This window comes from Canis lupus, chromosome 23 (assembly GCF_011100685.1).
Source record: "Canis lupus familiaris isolate Mischka breed German Shepherd chromosome 23, alternate assembly UU_Cfam_GSD_1.0, whole genome shotgun sequence".
Taxonomy (NCBI): domain Eukaryota; kingdom Metazoa; phylum Chordata; class Mammalia; order Carnivora; family Canidae; genus Canis; species Canis lupus.
This window is the reverse complement of record NC_049244.1, coordinates 51046698-51067835: the sequence shown is the minus strand read 5'-3', so window position 1 is coordinate 51067835 and position 21138 is coordinate 51046698. Positions and strand designations below refer to the sequence as shown.

General features: G+C 37.7%; 1 protein-coding gene across 9 annotated transcripts in view; it reads right to left on the bottom strand.

Moving 5' to 3' along the window:
- Positions 1-21138, bottom strand: part of LEKR1 (leucine, glutamate and lysine rich 1) — a 169948-nt gene that overhangs the window by 46931 nt on the left and 101879 nt on the right. For all 9 annotated transcript variants that reach the window (XM_038571291.1, XM_038571294.1, XM_038571287.1 and 6 more), the window contains 3 exons: positions 13296-13377; positions 5675-5752; positions 5129-5332 (listed from right to left, as the gene is read on the bottom strand). In XM_038571291.1, the coding sequence (XP_038427219.1) occupies positions 5129-5332; positions 5675-5752; positions 13296-13377 (364 nt within the window). The remainder of the gene's footprint in view (positions 1-5128; positions 5333-5674; positions 5753-13295; positions 13378-21138) is intronic.

Below are 21138 nucleotides of genomic sequence, written 5' to 3'. Positions count from 1 at the left end.
TCTCCTTGGAATTTACCAAGATGGAGTGAATACAGCTCCTGGGACTGCATGGGGTCTGGGAGCTGGTACAGACAGCTGCGTGTTTCAGCAGTATGGCTGTAGCCCACATGTTAGTGCATAAATTTCTCCAAGTGTTATTCTGTGGGCAGTCTCCAAGCTTAAACACATATGTCCTTATAAAACGTTATTTGTCAGTTGGTTATAGGGAATTCCAAACACACTTTACCATAGAAATAATTTTCTATAAAAATGGAATTAGGCCTGCAGGCCAGCCCACAGAACCCTATTTAATCCCCTACAGGCCTGAAGCGCTGTCACAAATTCACAGTCCTGGGCAGAGTTCTGGCTCTGACCGATGAGACCTGATGGCCCAGAAGCATGAGAGCAGAGAGCTCTTTGCGCAGAATTGAGAACACAGCTGCCCTTTTCTCTGGTGCTGTCCGCTGTGCCTTGCTGCATCCTTCCTCATGCACAAAGGGGACCTCTCTCTCCCCAGCCTCAGAGTGTCTGTGCCCAAGCTGGCCAGACCTCTACCCCAGTGTCTGTGATTTTGAGGAACCTACTTTTCTTCCTTCTGGTGGAACCTCTTCTCCTAGCGGAGCCTTCTCAGCTGCGTGTGGGGAGAAAGCAACGCATAATTAAATAGATTTGTCCTAATACATTAACTAGTTATTTTCCTAGTCACCAACTCCTTTCCTGTCCCAAATTCAGTTCTATCAGATTTTTTTCCTAGGGTCAGTTTTGGCTTTTTACATTTTCCTTTTCTCCTCTTCTAAAGCTACAGAGCTTCTAAATTGCACCTTTTCCCTAATGGCCCCATTGGAGCTTTGGCAGGGGTTCTGAATCAGGAGAGGTGAGGGAGGGGTGCATGTATGTGAGACTGAGTTTCTGGAAGTATACACCGACACTGGGAGCAACCCGGGCCTTGGCCTTTGGAGAGCACCTGTGGCAGGCAGCCTGGTTGATGGCAAGTCCTGTGATGGTGGTTTGGGATGCAGCTGTGCAGCAGATTTCCAGGCACCACTCAGCACTACTGAACAAGAATCTCTGAGTGTTACTAGTATTTCTATTTTCAAAGTTTTTGCTGAGCCTCACTTCCTCTTTGGAGGGACTCCTCACATCTCCAACTGCTTAGGGACACCTCTATTTAGAGGTCCCACTGGTACTTCCAAGCAAAGTTTTATGGGAAAACTTGCTCAGCTGAGGGACAGTTTACTACTAAAGGGAAGAAAGCGGAGAGAGGAAAACCAAGTTCATGCATGAACCTTAAGGACTGTGTGCTGTCAGGAGGGAATGGGAAAGAACCAAAGACAGAAAGGGGGCAGGTTAACAGGTTGCCCTGGCAGTCAGGGAAGACAAAGTTTCAGGGTAGGTTTGGACAGAAGCGTCAAAAGCTTATTTTTCTTTGCGATATCCTGGCTTTCTTCTTCTTCTTCTTCTTCTTCTTCTTCTTCTTCTTCTTCTTCTTCTTCTTCTTCTTTCTTCTTCTTCTTCTTCTTCTTCTTCTTCTTCTTCTTCTTCTTCTTCTTCTTCTTCTTCTTTCTTCTTTCTTTTTTTAAGATTTATTTATTTATGAGAGAGAGTGTGTGAGTATGTGGGGGGAGGGGCTGAGGGACTTCGCTGAGTGTGGAGCCCATGCAGTGTGGGGCTCCACCCCAGGACCCTGAGATCATGACCCGGAGATTGTGACCTGAGCCGAAATCAAGAGTCAAATGCTTAACCAACTGAGCCACCCAAACACCCCAGCTTGGCTTTCATGTATCTGTTTTGGCTCAACATGGAGTAAACCCTGGCTATTTTGTCACTGTCCGCTTAGTCCTGACATTTAAATAACCCAGCAAGAGCTGGTAAGTGGTGGGAACTGAAGATTTTCGTTTTTCTCATGTCTATTAGGCTTAACCATTCATAAAGTCCTTTCATTAATAGCAAAACAGTAACTGACCTGAGTTGCTCTCACTGCCCATTGCCATACCTTCTCCATTCAGCATCAGAATGATCTTTCCACAGTGTCACTCCTCTGTTTAAATCCTTTCAGTGGTTCCCTTTCATTGCACTGTAAATAATACCCAAATCCCTAAAGGCCTGGAAGAGCGTGCATGATTCGGTCCTCGCCCACCTCACTCACAGCTGCTAGCCTCCAGTCATACTGCCATTTCTGAGAGCTCACCAAGCTTGCTCTTTACGTACCAAGCTCTTCCTGGCTTATGGCCTGGTAACTTTTCCTTGTCTTCCTTTACGTATCATCTTGGAGGTCACTTTTATGACTGTTCTTTCCAAATCAGGCCCCCTTTCTATCAGTCTCTGCTATAATACTCTTTTACTTATCTTATATCCATTATCACAACCTATAATTATTCTTGTTAGCTCTTCACTTTTTCTTTTTCTTTTCTACGTCTCATTAGAACTTAAGCTTCTTGAGGACAAGGATGTTTCAGCTTCACCATTATATCCCCAGGGTACATAGCACCTAGCATATAGTAAATTGTTCAACAAACAGTTGTTGACTGAGTGAACTATTCAAAGCAAGGCATTCATTCACTCAACAAATATTTATTGAGTGGATATGTGCTAGACTCTGAGGATACAATAGAGGACAGGGCAAATACAATTTGAAGGCGGCCTAGGCCAAAGGAAAAGGACAATGCTTATGTCTAGGAGTAATCCCTTGATAGAATGATAATTTATTGGTCCATAGCACATTTTTTTTTTTTTTTGGTTATGTGCAGGCAGTAAACTTAGCATCACCAAATGACTAAGTTAACACCATGCCTGCTTTTGGATAGACTGAAGTATAAGGAACAAAGAAGGAAACAAGATAAGAAAGAAAAAAGGGGGGAAGAAGAAGAGAAGATGAATGGTTCAGTGATGTCTCTATTCTCAGAAAACTTAAAGAAATTATCCTTCTCATTCAACACTTATAACAGAAGGCAAGATTAGAACCGTACTAAATGTCTTTAAAACATGGCAAAATATATACATTCCAGTGAGTGTGTATTTCAAAATAATCCTCTAAGAAAGTTCTATATTTATTCTAATGATGCCATCAATCCTCAAAAGACTCATAAGACTGCCTTCTTCCAAGAGGCAGCAAGAGATAATTTATTAAGCATAGAAAAAAATAAAATTTACTTTTGATCCCCCATGGTATGTCCCAGATTGACTTTCTAGTATATTCACTGGATTTGCTTTCCCTGAACCCACTGAGATTATTTTAAAAATCAAATTCATTCCTAAAGGGCAAAGATTCATCATACAGAGAATATTCTTAAACATATGCACTTAAATCAATCCTCAAAAGAGAATTCCAGAAATGTTTGAGCAAAGACAGGATCTTTTCAATGACCACTATAAAGAATATGGAATTCATTGGATAATCAATTAAATCTAATCAATCTGACATCATTAAAAGTGAGGTATTCTAGATAATACAGGAATATAAGAAAATTTCTCAGATAACCAAAGCTATAAGCAGAAGATTAAAAAATTATTTATTTCATGGAATCCTAGGATGTATGATTTTGTACTTTTTATATGGAGTATAAATAAAAATAAATTTTTATTTTTCTCACCCGGGGTCCTCATGATGGCCATCAGTTATTAGCCTGCATTATAAGAACACTCTTATATTCTTAAATATAAGAACACTCAAAGTTACTGATGTGTGTAGGGCTGTCTCTATGGCATACCAGGTCAAATTGCAATGTTTTTCAAGTTTTTGCTTGGATTTATAGTTTTTCTGTCTTCTTATGCATAACCAATATTTTAGCTGCCATTCCTTATTGTTATCAGTAAGCCTGGCTCTTACAAACTTCCTGCTTATGAAATAGCTGCTTATAATATGCTATGGGGTGAATACGTAATTGTGAAAGGGCAGAGGTGGTGGGATGGAATGAAGATTCATGTAACTACAAGGTAAACTATCTTTGCAAGAGGCAGGTTATTGGTATGGTTGAGTCAGGAAGAAATGGTGGGTGGCAATCAGCACTGCAGCTGTTCATCTTATCCCAGGATGGACCAGAGATAAGACTTGTTTTCCTGTGAACTGAACAGGACTTCTAGCTTGGAGCAGAGACAGATATAACCCAGGCCAAAGAGTTGATGAGAAAGTTCTAAGACGATTAACTTAATTCTAAACTGCTTGCTACCCTCTCCTAGACTTTTCCTCTGGAAGCAAATAGCTGCCCTTGTAAAGAACTAAAGAAAGATTACAAATCTTTCTTATAACTCATAAAATGAAATTAACAAAATAAAAAACAAACTAAAAAAATCATAGGAAGAATGAAAACCAAATAGCCAATTTTGCCTTCTGTGCAGAGAGAGTAATAGAAGACAAAAATTCTTGCCCTCGTGGAACTTGTGTTCTTCTGGAATGTAATAGTTATATCAATAAATATAAATGGGATAACATCTCCCATTAAAGACTCCTAGATTTGATAAAAATTAATAAAAGCCCAAAATGTGTGTTATATATCAGGTATGTATTTAAAACATTAAAGAAACCCATAAAAACATAAAAATATAAAAAACTTCAAAAAGAATGGATAAAGACATGCCAAGCAAATGAAAACAAAAAGGAAGCAAGCAGGGTACAAATAAGGTTAATTTAAAGACAAATTAACTGAGCAACAGTACCTAGGAAGGCTAAATGAACAAGCTTTTTAGTTTCCCTTTACTACCTGAATGCCAGAGGTATCTTTATGAAGAGACCTCAATAAGAGGTGTTGATAAATAACAAAGAAGAAGAGTAGGAGCTGATAAAAGGAAAAAGTGATGCAAAAAAGATGTTTTTCTGTTGGAAAATTATAGAATCCACCAATTATTGGCCCAGCTGAAATTCAGTAGTATAAGATCACATAAGGTCTCTTTGATACTTTTCAATAAAAATCTAACACCAAATGCAAAGTGGATTCCACCTCTGACTATGTGACTCTAAGCATGCCATTTAACCAACTTGGGTTTCAGTTTAATCAACGTCAGGTTAGGTGTTGGGATGCGATGACCTTTCCTGTGAAATACATCTTTAATGCCGTAATTTCACTGTCATTAATATATGTAAGACCTTGGTATTTCAAATATAGATGGAATACTGACTTAAAATATTTTTGGAAGAAATTATTGTGGACTGCACCTTTCACTTTTTAGTGTTGCAACCTCTTCCTTTGTCTGACTCAGAAGAGTTTTGGTTATCTGTAGTTCATTTTCTGCAAGGTTAATTCTTCTTTTTATGTCTTCTTCTTGCCTTTCTTTTGCAGTCAGTTCTTCCTGTAAAGTTTTATATATTTGTTGACAAGCCATTAAAGAATCCTCTTTCTCTTTAAGCAATCTGGTATGCCTAAAATGAACACGATAAAAAAAACACACCAATACACATTAGACACTATTTTTTATGCTTATTAAAGATATATGAAAGTCTCATTTGAAACTGAAGACTATAACTGTAACTTAAAAAAATCTTTTAATACTAAGAAAATGGGTAGTTCTGTGATATTAAAACTTCCCTATTTAGGCAGAGGCAAGATCAATGAACAACTTTAAGAATATTATAAACTTGAATTAGGTATTATACATGTGAATAATACAATAAGAAAAACTAAGTACATGTCAAATAAAATGATAAAGTATAGTTTCAAATTCAATGACTGAAATTACTAATTTAAAATTTTGCAGTGTGTACCGTGACTCAGAAATAACGGATTCAAACTTCAGTTTTCTAAGTTCTCTTTGGCAGTCATCAGCTTCATTAGATTTATTCCTAAAATAATATAAAAAGAGGTTCAGATATTTTATTCCCAAATAGTTCAAATATATTTTTTTTTGTTAAAAAATATCTATTTATTTAAGTTTCTAGACATCTTTTTTTTTAATTTTTATTTATTTATGATAGTCACACAGAGAGAGAGAGAGAGGCAGAGACACAGGCAGAGGGAGAAGCAGGCTCCATGCACCGGGAGCCCGACATGGGATTCGATCCTGGGTCTTCAGGATCACGCCCTGGGCCAAAGGCAGGCGCTAAACCGCTGCGCCACCCAGGGATCCCTATATTTTCCTTTTTTAAAAACATGTTTTTCCTTTATTACTTTTCTTATCTTTATATTCTATTTGTGATTATATATGTATACTTTCTTGAAGTTAGAAATACACAATCGAGAGGTTTTTCTCTGTTAAAAAATAACCTGTTAGTCCAACAATGTGTTTTTCTATATCATTATCTTATTCATCCATAGAAGAAATTTCTATTATTATTCAGGTCACTGAATAAACATTCAGGTCACTTCTATAAAGGCTAAATTGACTCCTATCACACTAATCTGCATATAAATAAAAAGTCTAAACTTTGGACAAATATTAAAAAAAGAAAATCCCTATTGAAAGGCATTGGAAAGTAAACAAAAACAAGAAGATTCTGGAGGGAGGCTGATACTTGGAATAAGGTGACAGCATGGGGTCAGGTTTTGTTCTGTTTTATTTTTTTTTTTTTAATGATTTCAAACCTGAGGCCCCAGTCTGCACCATGCAGGGGAACTAACATTCAGATAGAAAACACAGTCAGTCTGACCTAAAGAGCTAGAGCTCAGTGTCTGGGTCAACCATAGGTGCTAAAAAAGGAAGAGTGACTCAAAATAGGAGAGAGTCAAAGAGAAGGAGTCCCAATACTGCATATAGAGCCTACACACACATCTGGCTGAGCCCTGAACTATATACATGCACAGGGCAGACTCGAAGTGGGCTAAAGATAAAAGAATTAAACAGAGATTTGAGCTGTTACCCTAGAGACAAGAGTTTACAGTCTGAGGCCAACCAAATGAACTATCTGCTTAAAGCAACACCCACCTCATCCCTACCAACAATAGTATTTAGATAAATATAACAGAATCCAGCATTTCCATAATATAACATTCACAATGCCCAGAATATAATAAAAATTACTCAACACAAGAAAGAAAGAAAAGCATGACCTATTCTCAAGAGAAATGACAGCTAATAGGGACTGCCTCTGAGATAGATGACCCAGATACTGAAATTACCAGACAAGGATTTTTCAAAGAGCAGTTATAACTCTGCTCAAAGACATAAAAAAAAAAAATCCACTGCAATTAGTGAAAAGATGATAAATCTCAGTAGAAAAATAAACCATTAAATGAACCAAATGGAAATTCCAAAACTGAAATTAACATATGCCTTGATTTTATATAATTAGGTTTTGTAACAATACTAAAAACATTAATATATTAAAAGTAATATTCCAGTTTAAGTCTATATAGGCTGGGACACCTGGGTGGCTCAGTGGTTGAGCATCTGCCTTTGGCTTAAGGTGTGATCCCAGAGTTATGAGATCGAGTCCTGCATCGAGCTCCCTGCAGGGAGCCTGCTTCTCCCTCTGCCTATGTCTCTGCCTCTCTCTCTCTGTGTCTCTCATGAATAAATAAAATCTTTAAAAAAAAATAAGTCTATATAGGCTGCTTACAATAAGTCATTATCTGAAAGTACCATAAAATACCTTATAAACTGTACAATGAACTATCAGTGAGTTTGCCCTGCTTGCAGAATGACTTTAATTTCTAATAAGTAATAATTTATTTGCATCATGAACAGGAACATTTATTCTTAAACCATTTTATTGTAAAATATGAAAAATTATAAGCTATAGAAAAATTGTATTAAACAATTATATAATGAATTATTATAAGGAGAAAACTCTTGTAACTAACATCTATGTAAAAACATAAAACCTGACCAGCTACCCAAGAAATTCCATGTCCCTGGCTGCAGTCATAGCCAACCAACCCTCTCCTGAAAATAACCATTTTCATGAATTTTATGGTAATCACTTTGATTTTCTTTAGTGTTTTATTACCCAAGTTTTATCTTTGAACATTATGTTTTTGTTTAACTTTTTCTTTTGTAAAAAGAAACATCCTATTTTCTTTTATTATCTACTTTTTGTAAAATAGATTAAGGTGCTCACATACAATGAAGTACATACACTTTGATATGTCTGACATATATAAATGAACCAGTGACACCATCACCAGGATCAAGCAGTACATAAGCATACTCTGAGCCTAGATCTTGGTCTCTAATGCCGCCCCTATTCAAAGGAACCAAGAATACTCAGAGAAACAGCTGATTCCAAGGCTATGGCAGAGTAAGCACATCTGAGATAGCTGGTTATGCCAGAAGGTGAGGAAGTGCTTATAAAGATGAGGAAACCGTGTTCTGATGTCACAGGAGGCAGCTTGAAGGGGCTCCTACCAGTTAAACCTAGATAATCTATGTGTCAAAACAATTCAGTCTAGTAATAAATTACAAACCATTAAAAAAGTAACAGTTTATCAGTCCATACCAATAATAAATAAATAAATAAGTAATGAGAAGTGAGCCTCTTGCTTAAAGTAGGATACTGAGGGCTAATAAATGGGGAAGGAGGGCTGGAGTAGAAACCACTGTGGTAAAGTTTAGATAGGCAAAATCATTAATGGATGCTATATTGAGGGATAAATTTTGATGATGAGGAGAGTATTCACAGTGTATTTAAAGTGTCTCTTATAGATTTTTTACTAGTTAAAAAGGAACAAAAACCCCCAGGAATAAAGGAGTGAAAAAAATTGAGCAATACCTTTACCAGGTGATCAAAATTAACATCACCAAACATCAAGGGCAGGCAGATGGTCATAGCCTGAGAAGGACATATCTCTAGAGTGCCTGTCCTTAATCCAATCAAAAGGAAACATTAGACCAATAAAAAAAAATGAAAAATTTTATTTAAAAAAGTTTGAGAGGGATGCCTGGGTGGCTCAGTGGTTGAGCATCTGCCTTTGGTTCAGTGCGTGATCCCAGGGGGTCCCAGGATCGACTCCCACATCGGGCTTCCCGCAGGGAGCCTGCTTCTCCCTCTGCCCGTGTTTCTGCCTCTCTCTCTCTCTCTCTCTGTGTGTCTCTCATGAATAAATAAGTGGAATTTTTTTAAAAAGTTTGAGAGGTTCTGCATTCTTCAAAAAAATGTCAATATCATATAAAAAAAGACAGACTGGAAATATTCCAGAATTTAGGAGGCTAAAAAGACATGCCAAGCAGGCTGACTACCTGGTCCCATACTAGAGGAGAAAATGCTATAAAGGCCAACTAACAAAATTAGAATATAGATGGTAGATTAAAGTATTGTATGTAGGGGCGCTTGGGTGGCTCAGTAGGTTAAGTGTCTGCCTTCAGCTCAGGTCACGATCTCAGGGTTCTGGGATGGAGCCCCACATGTGACTCCCTGCTCAGTGGGGAATCTGCTTCTCCGTCTCCCTCTGCCCCTATCCCCACTTGTGCACTCTCTCTCTCTCTCTCTCAAATAAATAAATAAACAAAATCTTAAAAAAAAAAAGTATTACATGTAAATTTATGATATGGTTTATTGTGCTTATGTAAACCATCACCATCCTGAGGAAAGGCAGGCTAAAGAATTTAGAGGTAAAGGGTCATGTTGTATGTAACTTATCCTCAAATGATTCAGGAAAGAAATGTGAGTGTGTGTGTGCACGCGTGCGTGCACATGTGTGGAAAGAGAGCGAGAGAGAGAGAGAGAGAGAGAGAGAGAAGGAGGGAGCCAGGGAAACGGTGAGGGAGAAAGCAAACAGGTTAAAATGTTAATCTGGGTAAAGTCTTTGTGAGTGCTCTTTGTACAATTTTATGTTTACAACTTTTTGTAAGTTTGAAGTTATTTCTCAATAAAACATTTGAAAAGAAGGAATAAGGAAAAGATTGATATGCCATTGGAAAAGTGGGCAAAGGTGATGCTCAGGTGAAGGAAAAGTGGGCAAAGGTGATGCTCAGGTGAATCACAAGGGAAAGAATTCTGAGTCAAATATGCAGGAGGACAATGTTTCATCAAACTAGTATTTTTTCTTTTTTTTAGTTATTATACCCATGATTAGCTAGGAAGTGGAGAAATGGGTATTTGCAAACACTGCTGAAATTATAAATCAGTATAATCTTATCCAAAGTCAATGAGTCATTATGCATTAAAAGCATTAAAATTATTTAAGTTTGAATCTAGCAAAAATTATCCAAAGGAAATACTTGTGTGCGAGTAGAAAGATTTTATTTATATGAATTTCAAACTACCTTACTTATAAAAGTGAAAAATTTAGAAATTCTAAAAAACAAAAGATTAGTAAATGAGTTCTGATTCATCCACAGATTATAATACCATATAGCCATTTAGCAGTTACCTATAAATGTATCATGTAATGACATGGGGGAAATGTCCAGGATATATCACTAAGTGAAAATATGTTAAAAAAAATATACACCATCAGTGTTGAAAATCCCCCAATCCCATCCTTTATTCTTTCCTTTCCAGTTCTCCTGCTCCCCAATCACAAGGCCTCCACCAATAAATCCTGTCTGACTGAACTGACATATATTTCTCTCCCTCTCCACACTATGGCCTTATACCCGACTACTCACTTCTCCCTTGCAAGAATGCAACACCCTCCCAGCTGGGCTCCCCTAATTGCTCCTGTACTCTCACTCCAGTCCGTTCTCCAGGTAATTGCCCTGCTGACCTTTTAAAACAAATTGGATCAGTTCACTCTCTTGCCAAACATCCTCCAATAGTTTCCCATTGCCCTCCACGTAAATCTAAAATCCTCACTTGGCTCTGAGTGCATTGGTGTATTAATTTCTTACTGTTGCTGTACAAATTGCCACAACTTTAGTGGTTTTAAACAACACAACTTATTATCTTATGGTCCTAAGGTAAGAAGTCCTAAAATCAAGACCTCACAAGGGCTGCGTTCCTTCTGGTAGTTCCAGGAGAAAATCTGTTTCCCTGTCTTTTCTAGCTTTTAGAGACCACTGGCATTCCTTGGCTTGTGCCCCCTTCTTTTATCTTCAAGTCACAACATTCCAAACATTGCTCCTACCTTCCCAACTACTTTTGTGACTCCGATGCTGTTGTTTTCCTCTTAGAAGTACCTTTGGAATTATATTGGGCCTGCCTGAATAATCCAGGGTAATCTCCGTTTCTTAAAATCATTAATTTAATCACATGGGCAAAGTTCCTTTTTTCATATAGAGCAATATACTCATAGATTTCAGGGATTAGGACATGAGAATCTTGGAAGACCATCAAAGTTGTCCACCACAACTGGCCTTCCTTGTGCCTTGAACTTGGTCATCAAGTTCAACCAGCCTTCCTCATGTCGTCAACTTTGCAAAACATCATTAACACTCTACCACTGTAGCTGGCATTCCTGGTTACCTTCTAGACAGGCACTACAGCTTTCTTCCTGGCCGTCAGAGCCCCATTATCATCTGCTCTCAGGATAAATCCTACTTGTCTAAACTAATTGTGGTAGTCTTGTTAGCCTGGCCAGTGATTCAGTTAGGAGAGGGTATGTGAAAAGTTCCAGCCAAAGAGCTGTAAACACAGGGCTGTTCTGGTGGCTTCTGGGGCATTTTTCCTCACTTCTAAGGAAACACCAGAAAAACAGGCCCTTCCTGTATCTGGGGTGGTTACATCTGGATGTGGTACTACCTCGTGATCACAAGGGACTTAGTAGTTCTTTCATAACTCAGTTTTCTAAAAATGGATACTCTGCCCATTTTCTGTTTTGAGATGTCCTTACATAGGGCACGAAGCACCAATTTTATAAACTGAAACAAAAGCATCAGCATATCTGTAACTGTAGAGTGATTTCCTCCAGCCAACTTGTTTGATGGACTTTAGTGAGGTGGTGTTTCTCACTCCAGCTCCAATCTACTCTGACTCTTGTCGTTTCTCAGCATTTACATTATACATTATGTTAAAAATGTAATTAATAAAAATACCACAAAACATGTTAATAGTAAATGGGAATGTTCCTTGTATATATAGAAAATTCTGTGCCAATTTATCAAGTGAAAATCAAGTCATGTCACAACCAATGAGCCCTATTCCTTTTCCTCAGTATGCTTACTTCTGTGGTTAGCTTCTCTCCTAACTTGCCAGGAGGACTGTGCTCCATATGCTGAGTCCTGGTGGGTCCACAGATTCCCTTTTAGTTTAGTCACGTACCAGCCCTACTCCTCCATTCCTTGAATGTGCCTTTGTCACTTACTGAGATCCAAGAAGCCAAAGTCACAGTAGCTGTGGCCTGATTAGGTTGCCCTCCACATGAGACGTCCATATGGCCAAAGCCCTCCCTCATGTTACTAGAGGGTGGGGAACAATGATTTGGGGTGGGGGAGTGGAGCAATCGCCATCTTGCCTCTCTCTTTCATGCTTATTCTCATCCAGAAAGTCACTTCCTGGGCCCAGTGAGTTATTCAAGGGCCCTCCCCCTCGGTCCACTCATTCCTTCAACCTCAGCCATCATCGTACACAGACGGCCCAACTATTGTATTTACTGTACTATTCGCCACAGTGTTGTAAAGCTTGAATATTTGCCTTTTTGTTTTTCAAAAACAAATTATTTTGCTACAAATAATTCGAGTATATGTTAATTTGGTGGGGCATTTTTGGAACTTGTTCTTCCTTGTGCTGTTAAGAATTTTATTAAACACATTGTACTGAGGAGTAGTCCGTAGTCAACACAACATTTGGTTGCTAAGCATTCTAAATATTTATATTTCTTATGAAGTCCATTCTTCCAAAATATACGAACTGAAAACCAGAGCTACCAGATTACATATCACAAAGTAAAAAAATTTATTTTTCAAAGATTACACAAATTCTATTTTAGTGTTATAATTATAGATATATGAGATTTATACCATAAAGTAATTTTTGAAACTTCTGAAGTAAATTCATTTCTAACAGCAAGAGTGGTCTGGGTATTTTACAAGGGCATTTTCTTATCACTTGTTTTCCAATATTATTCTTTTACACTTATATAAAGCATAAGTACTCCAGCATTTCAAAGATACTCAATGATACTTCTTCAAAGATACTCTCTTTTTGAACTTAAAATTCGTAATTTTAAGAAACAACTTCAAAGTTGTTTCTTCTGGGTGAATAATAAAGAGACAATGTTAAGAGAAAAAAAAAATCAGAGAGTATTTCACATTAAGTTACATTTGAATAACCAGGGGGAAGTTTTAATATATGAGTAGGTTAAGTTTCTTATTGAGGGAAGGGAACATTTCATGTATTTAAAAATATTTACAGGTCCTTTCATAAACAATATAGGCCAGAATAGTGCCTGAGAAAAGCAGATCACACTCACACAACTAAATCACCGCCAAAAGAAGCATAGAGAACACATGGTAGGGGTAGGGGAGGTCCTTCCGAAATCTTACAGGGTGTCCAATGTTTACCACCTCACCTGAGCTTTTCTTTACAGTTGTCGATCTCGGTCACTGCCTTCTGAAGTTTTAGCCCAAGTGCCTCTGCTTGACATTGTAAATCTGAAATGACACAATATATTCATCTGATTAGTACATTCAAAATGTCCAGATATTTTCATAGCGTAAGTCATATTCTTTTAGAATTGCCACTCTGCTCCTGAAGCACACTACAGCTGTTTACTACTCCACTTTGCCTGGATATGCAGCTCATCTCTTCTGAAACTCCATAAAATTAATGGTTTTTGACAGATCCAATTTATTGGCCGCTTTCCGCCCCCAACATCTTGCTAATTTTCAAACAGCTAATAGGCTACATTTTACTAATATTTTTAAAGGAAATTTGTGTAGCTGACACATGTATGAATTTCTGATCATGCGGCTCACCTCTGAAACACCTGACTGTCCGAGCTCACGCTTGTGGCCTGGAACCAAGAAGTATCACTGAGGCCTCCTCGTAGAAATGAATTAGACAAACCATGTGCAAGGCTCCCAGTAAAGAATTTGTTAACTCTGGGTAGCATCTAATAGGCATTTTAATGACTTTCAAAGCCAAGAAAATATAAGCAGGAAATTGGCTTCCATAGCCTGGGGAATTCAAGCAGTGTTTGAGAAAGATTATTCAAGCAGCCGTGTCTAATATGTGTACGGATGCAGAACTGAAACGAAAGCAGAAAAGAACAAATGGCTTGAATGAAGTGGGTCCTGCCATTGGCTTGTGCGTGGGAATTATGATCTGAAACCCCACTACAATGACAGGCCTTCTTGCCACTCTTTTTGAGAGAAAGGTAGAAAACAAACTTACACAGATGGACTAACTGGTTTCTATGGAGAAAATAACTGAACATGCTGGAACTATAAAATTTCTATGTTACACCTGCTCTGATATATTTTAAAAACATATTTTTAATAGTAAACTTTAAAATCTTTATGCATCCATACAAATATATAACATTTCTATACATATTGTCAATCTGCCTTCATAACTTTGTTTTATGAAGAAGAGCCAGTTCCTTTAAATTAGAAAACAAAACAAAAATCAGGAAACAAAATCAGTCTAAATGAATGTTTTAGTTAGAATTTGCCAGACATTACTATGAATCTTCATGTCTATCCAGTACTTTCACATATATTCATTCATTTTATCTCTCAAACTTCTATCTAGGTACAAATAGCTTCACTTTTCAGATGAGGAAAAGTAAAGGAGATCCTCTCTGATTCTCCTGCCTGGTACCTTACGATATACTTTTTAGCTTTATTTATTTATATGTTTTGTTTTTTTTTTTTTTTTTTTTTGAGAGAAGGAGAGAGGCAGAGAAAGAGAGAATCTTAACCGGGCTCCTGCATAGCGTGGAGCCCAAAGCGGGGCTTGAACTCACAACCCTGAGATCATGACCTGAGCAGAAAACAAGAGTCGGTCGCTTAACCTACTGAGCCACCCAGGGGCTCCTTGCCTAATATCTTAATGAATTAATGCATTAATAGCCAACAGTTTAACTGACTGAAGGTTTTTAACTCAGCTGAAGGGAACAATTTGAGAGAATGGCCCCTCAAAGTACAAGTCAATAAGGACTTAACTGATAGATAGTATCTGTAGGGTACATTTCCCCCAGTTATCGAGTGACATCAGTGTAAGAGGGAAAAGATAACAAACATACAGATAATTTATTTTTCAGTGCAACTTTCTGAAACAAAGCAAGCTCTTATGAATGTTGCACAATGGATGGCTTTGTCATTAAGTTCATCTAGTCTTGCAGAGGGGTTCTATTCCCACAGGCACAGCCAAAAGACTTCAATCCATCCTCTGAAGAATAAGGAGGGAAGGCGGTTAGTGTTTATTAATGGTACACTCTGTGGCACTGTGTAAAATGCTTTCTCCTGTATCATTTCATATTGTCAGAACTACCATGAAAAACAGATGCACATTTTATTTTTACTAGTGAAGATTTCAAAGATCTGAGTAATTAACTTATCAAAGGACACAAAACTAGTTAGAAGTGATCCCGTGATTCAAATTCAGATTGGACTCATCCCGAAGTCCTTATCTTTCTAACTCTCCTACATGGGCTCTCAAAACATAAAAGCTACACGGGGAAGTATTTGTCCATGAAAGTATGGTTGGCGTAGCTATAGATCTGTTTAACATACCTAAGAGTCTTTGGAGACTTATACTTAAGATAAATGAAAAGCATTATTTTACATAAAATATGTAGTAAATTAGCAGCTGGTTTAGATTTAATTTTTGAAAGTTTAAAAACTAATATAATTAATGAGAGATAGACAAATATGGGATCATTATGACCAACTTTATGAGACTGGCTTCAGAGAGAACAATTATGCCTTCTTATTAATGTCCCTTGGTGCTTTTGTCAGAACATAATCTTAAACTGGATGAAGCATTAGTCTGAGCCTATGTGATAAATTTCAAGTTATCACTTCTAAATACAGTTATTGTTAAGAGGAAGAACGGATTACCTTGAAAACAAATTCTAAATAGTTGGTCCTTGATATGTGAATTTTATGCAATTAATTCTCAATTACCCGATAATTAGTAGAATAGTAGATAGTAAAAATGGCAGTTAATTAAAACCCCATTTTTATAGCATTGGAAGGCGTTCTTGTTTTTTTGTTTTTGTTTTTGTTTTTTATTTGAGAGAGAGAGAGAACACGAGAGAGCACCAGAGAGCGCAGGGGAGAGGCGCAGAGGGAGAGGGAAACAGAGAAGTGGAGCAGATTCCCCACTGAGCCCGGAGCCCAAGGTGGGCCTCAACACAGCACTGCGGCTCACAAGCCTGAGATCTCAGCTGAGCCGAAATCAAAGAGTCGGAGGTTTAACCAAATGAGCCACCCAGGCACCCTGCTTTGGAAAGTATTCTTTTCTAGAATTTACTAGGTTTAGGAAAATAAACTACACAGTCATGATGCACTCAAGAAAGGAAAAGCAATGACACTTCCCGGTATTATTCTCTCTGCATAACCACCTAAACCTCCCTTTCTCCTTGATTCAAGATAAGCATAGATAGCTTAGGCTAATTCACAGTGTCCGATGAGAGAAGAAGCCACTTCCTTCGGGAAAAAAAAAAAAATTTTAAAGATCTTTTATTTATTCATGAGAGATACACACACACACACACACACACACACACAGAGGCAGAGACCCAGGCAGAGGGAGAAGCAGGCTCCATGCAGGGAGCCCGTCACAGGACTAGATCTCAGGGCCCTGGGGTCATGCCCTGGGCTGAAGGCAGGCGCTAAACCGCTGAGCCCCCCAGGGATCCCCACTTCTTTCAGAAAACTGACTATGAATTTAGTACCTCTAAGTCAAAATAGGGAAAGGAAAGAAATGTTTTACTCTACAACACAGAAACCACTGACGGCTGCCACGTGAAGTAAACAGAAACAGAAAATACAAGTAATGTCAACAAAGAAATCACTTTACATAAACAGAGAAGATACTACTTAGAACTGAGAAGAAAAAAAGATTCATTATGATTAATCCATAATGTAAACTGACCAGTAGTGTATAATTAAGCCTTAAGACATTTCCGTGGCTGTTTCTTTGTTGTTGTTGTTGTTTTTACTTTTGGTTACATTTTCTCTAATAAAGAAGTGCTAAGAATTGTTTTACAAATACACAGAACATATCTTTTCTGTTCTGAATAAGGAGGAGGCATGCTATTGGTTTATTATTGGTTCTGGGAGACTAGCTGGGTTGTTTTGTTTTTGGAAGCAGAGTGCCCAGTTTCTGTCCTTAATAGAGGAGCACAGTTAGGATAAGCACCAGAGAGATTAAGCCACCTGCACAAGACAGCTCCTTCAGTTCCTGAGGCAAGGAGTTCTTAAATAAGTGTATTGTTCCGTGCAGTCCTTCTCTATAGTTAAATAAATTCAACTTCAATTTTCTGTCATTCAGCATGACATTGGATTATGAGGCAAAAGGCCCTAACTGCCTACAAAAAGAAAGGAAGCATTGGCTTTAAACACCATGCAGATGTAAGGCGGAACCCATGGAAACAATCCAAAATTTACAACAGCAAATTCTACTATGATGTGACTGCGTTCTTTACAGATATTAAATAAGAAGCAAATGATTTTAAATGAACAAGACAAAAAAGAGCTCTTAGGCTCTCTTCATACGAAGCCAGCTGCTTGCTGGATAGCATTACACAGGCATCAGATTGGGGGTAATTAGTCATTTAAGGGAATACTGCTATTCCGAAAGGTTTCTAGAAACTGCAAATACAAAAGGTATTCATAGTTAGCTATTTTATAGAATGATTAAAAAAAAAACCTTATAGTCACTTGGAGAATATATTTAGTATAACATTCGAGAGAACAATAAATAGAACCTTTATAGTGGAAAATGTATTTCAACCTTAAAGCTTTCTGGATAAACAGCAACCCGCCCCCCCCCCCCCAAAAAAAATCTGGTTCAAAGTGGGAGGAGGCTGATGGTCAGTTCAAGAGAAGGAAAGAATCAGCAAGTAGAAAAATTGGCCCCTAGAGACCCCAATCCAGGGAGATTTTTTAAAATGACACACTGAAGGCTGTATGCTTTCTTAAATGGTAGAGATCACTGAGGAAGAGGCTAAACAAAAGTTCACAGTTGTTAACACACGCCTGTGACAGGGTGACATAAAGGTGCAGCGCATGACCTCTGGAGCCCTACTGCCTCATTTTGAAATTCCAGCCCCGCTTCTATGAGTTGTGTGATTTAGGTGCTTTCGTTTCCTTATCTACAAAATGGTTACTGCAGCACAGGATTGAGAACTAAGAGACTTAAACGTACGTAGAGGGAAGAGCGTCAGGCCCATGGTGAGTCCTCCCTGCTAGCTCTTATCAGTGGTGGCCTTAGCGAGGCCACCTGGCTTTCACCCCTACCCCGTCTCTGAATCCCATTGCTTTTCACCTTAAGGACCTTGTTCTTGCAGTTGGGCCAGGTGTCACCTTGTAGGGGGGAGGGCAAAAATGTAGGCTTTTAGCCACATATTTTTCTTTAACCATATACAGAGCAACTATGGCCATATGTTGAAATTCGTCAAATATGGGTGATGGATTTGCCTACATTGGTTATAGTATTCTCTGTATTTGTCTGTATTTGACATTTCTTACAGAAATATTGTTCGCGGGGCAGGGGGTTCTTGCTTGCACGGTCAAAGATGATGATAGCCTGCTCTTTATTAAGGAGTCTAATCAACTTGGTTCTGTATATTCGAGGTACACAAGATAACGAGGGTGAGAGAACTTGGTGTGGAAGTGGGGGATGAGATTGAAACTTCAAGACAACACGTGATTCTGTGAGTAGATAGCTGGAGGGTATATAGTAACAAGGAAGGTGGTTAACTTCATTATTAGATATTGGGCCATATTATTTGGATTTGGGAATGACCTATTCTAGAGAGAAACATCCTAGAGTGTTTGTGAATTTGATGCACGCTTTCTAATTTGCTTATGTGTGAAAAAATAGTACTTTTTGCAGGTGTTTTTTAAAACTACACAAGTGGTGTTAAGCTATGCATCTCATTTTAATTCTTACTTGTCTTCACTATACATTATTTTTGAGACCTACCCGTGTAGCCATATATAGATAGGATTAATTCCTCTTGGACTCTCATATTTCATCTAATGTGTGTACATGACACATTTTACTGATCTAGTCCTATAGTGATGGAACCTAGATGTTTGAAACTCTGTGTCACCACACATAATTTTGTGACAAAAGCTTTTTACCTATTTTCTTGTGTACTTATAGGGGAATTTTAATGCCACGTGGTTCCAGGCACCAGCGGACACTTCCATCTCACTAAATGAAGGTTCCTGCTTTCCTAATATTTTTCAGAAAAAGCAATTTACTGTTGTTTTTTTTTGTTGTTGTTGTTGTTTTGTCTTTTGCCAATCTATAAGGTGCAAAATAGTGTCTTATTGTTGGTTTAATCTGCAGTTTTCTGCTTACTATTTTTTTTAAGATTTTATTTATTTATTCATGAGAGACACAGAAAAAGAGGCAGAGATACAGGCAGAGGGAGAAGCAGGCTCCATGCAGGAAGCCCAATGTAGGACTCAATCCCGGGACCCAGGGGTCACGGACTGAGCCAAAGGCAGATGCTCAACCACTGAGCCACCCAGGCGTCCCTCTCTGCTTGAGAGAGGGCTATTGAAGCCGATCATCTCATTTTATACTTTTTAGTCATTCCTGTCTCTCTTTTCATGATTTGCCTTTTTTTCCCCAGTCTCTTTTCTATCTACTCCAATCAAACTTTCCTCTTTACTAGTCCACAGGAAGAGCTATTTTTTCTCTTTTTTAAAGATTTTATTTAAATTCAAGTTAGTTAATATATACTATATTATTAGTTTCTGGAGTAGAATTCAGTGATTCATCAGTTGTGTACAACGCCCAGTGCTCATTACATCACGTGCCCTCCTTAACGTCCATCACCCAGGTACCCCATCCCCTCCCACCACCTCCCCTCCAGCGACCCTCAATTTGTTCTCTGTAGTCAAGAGTCTGTTAAGGTTTGCCTCCCTGTTTTTATTTTCTTTTTCCTTCCCTTCCCCTATGTTCATCTGAAATAGCTCTTTTTATAGTTGTGAATGACATGCTATCCTGGCAATTCCAAAATTCAATTCTCTGTTCTTGTAGAAGTCAACCTTTTAGCAGCATTTGACACAATTGTTTACTTCCTCTTTGAAACACTCCTCTTGTCTCTATTATACTATACTCTCTGGTTTTTTCCCACTTCTTGGCTATTGTTTCTCGGTCTCCGTTGAGGATTCTTATTCTTTAGATACGCTCTAAATGTCAGGAAGCACCAGGGTTCAGTTTGTAGCCCTTTACCTGCATTTTATCTCTAGTGGATCTTATCTAGGCTCATGGCTTTGAATAGCATTTATATAAAGGTGTCTTCCATCATCATTATCATCATCAAAACTAATAAGGGTTGATAGAGTACTTACTCTACCAGGTACTACATTCTACATGTATTACACTAGTTTAATCTTCCCAATGTAAACTAACTAGATTTTAAGTTCCATAAGAGCAGAAACCTTATCTGTTATATTCATAGCATCTGAGACATGGAAGGTACTCAAAAAATAATTGCGGAGTGAATAAATGAAATGTTGTAGAGAGTAGAAATAAGAATGCCAGCAAACAGATATTTAAATTTATGTATCTAAGGTTAAAAGACATGGGACAGAAAGAGTTGTGCAGTTTTCATTGATAATATCTAATATGTATCTTGGTATTAAAATTCAAAGCTTCTTAAAAATTCAATAGACACTGATAGAGTATCTATTCTGTTATAGTAGGGTCCATGCAAACTGGATTCAGTCTATAAATACCCATAAGATATATTATTCCCTTGTCATTAGAGAAATTATAATCAAGTGCCTCATTTTACCTTCAAGGTGATGAATTATGTTTTAGATAACAAATAAATAACTCCTTTAAACCTAAACCTGTTTTATTTTTCCAATATCTTAAATGATTTAGTTAGGTGGTTAATTATATGGCTGAAATTGTGGGACTTTTGATGAGATATCACTGATGTGAATCAACATAATCAGTATGCTTCATTTAGAGAATATTTATATGTATATATTATTATACCATAATTTGATGAGCTTAGACCTCTACAAAAGTAATGTCTCACTTAAATTTTTTAAAAATTTAAAGCATTAACAGAGGAAACCTTTGCAGATGTAAGAATATATACCAATAATGGAAGAAAGTTCTATAATGAGTATTCAACTATATCAATTGCAAATTAGCATATTTTAACTTCAGCAAACATTTTACAAAGCTCAGATGGTGATATAGCCACT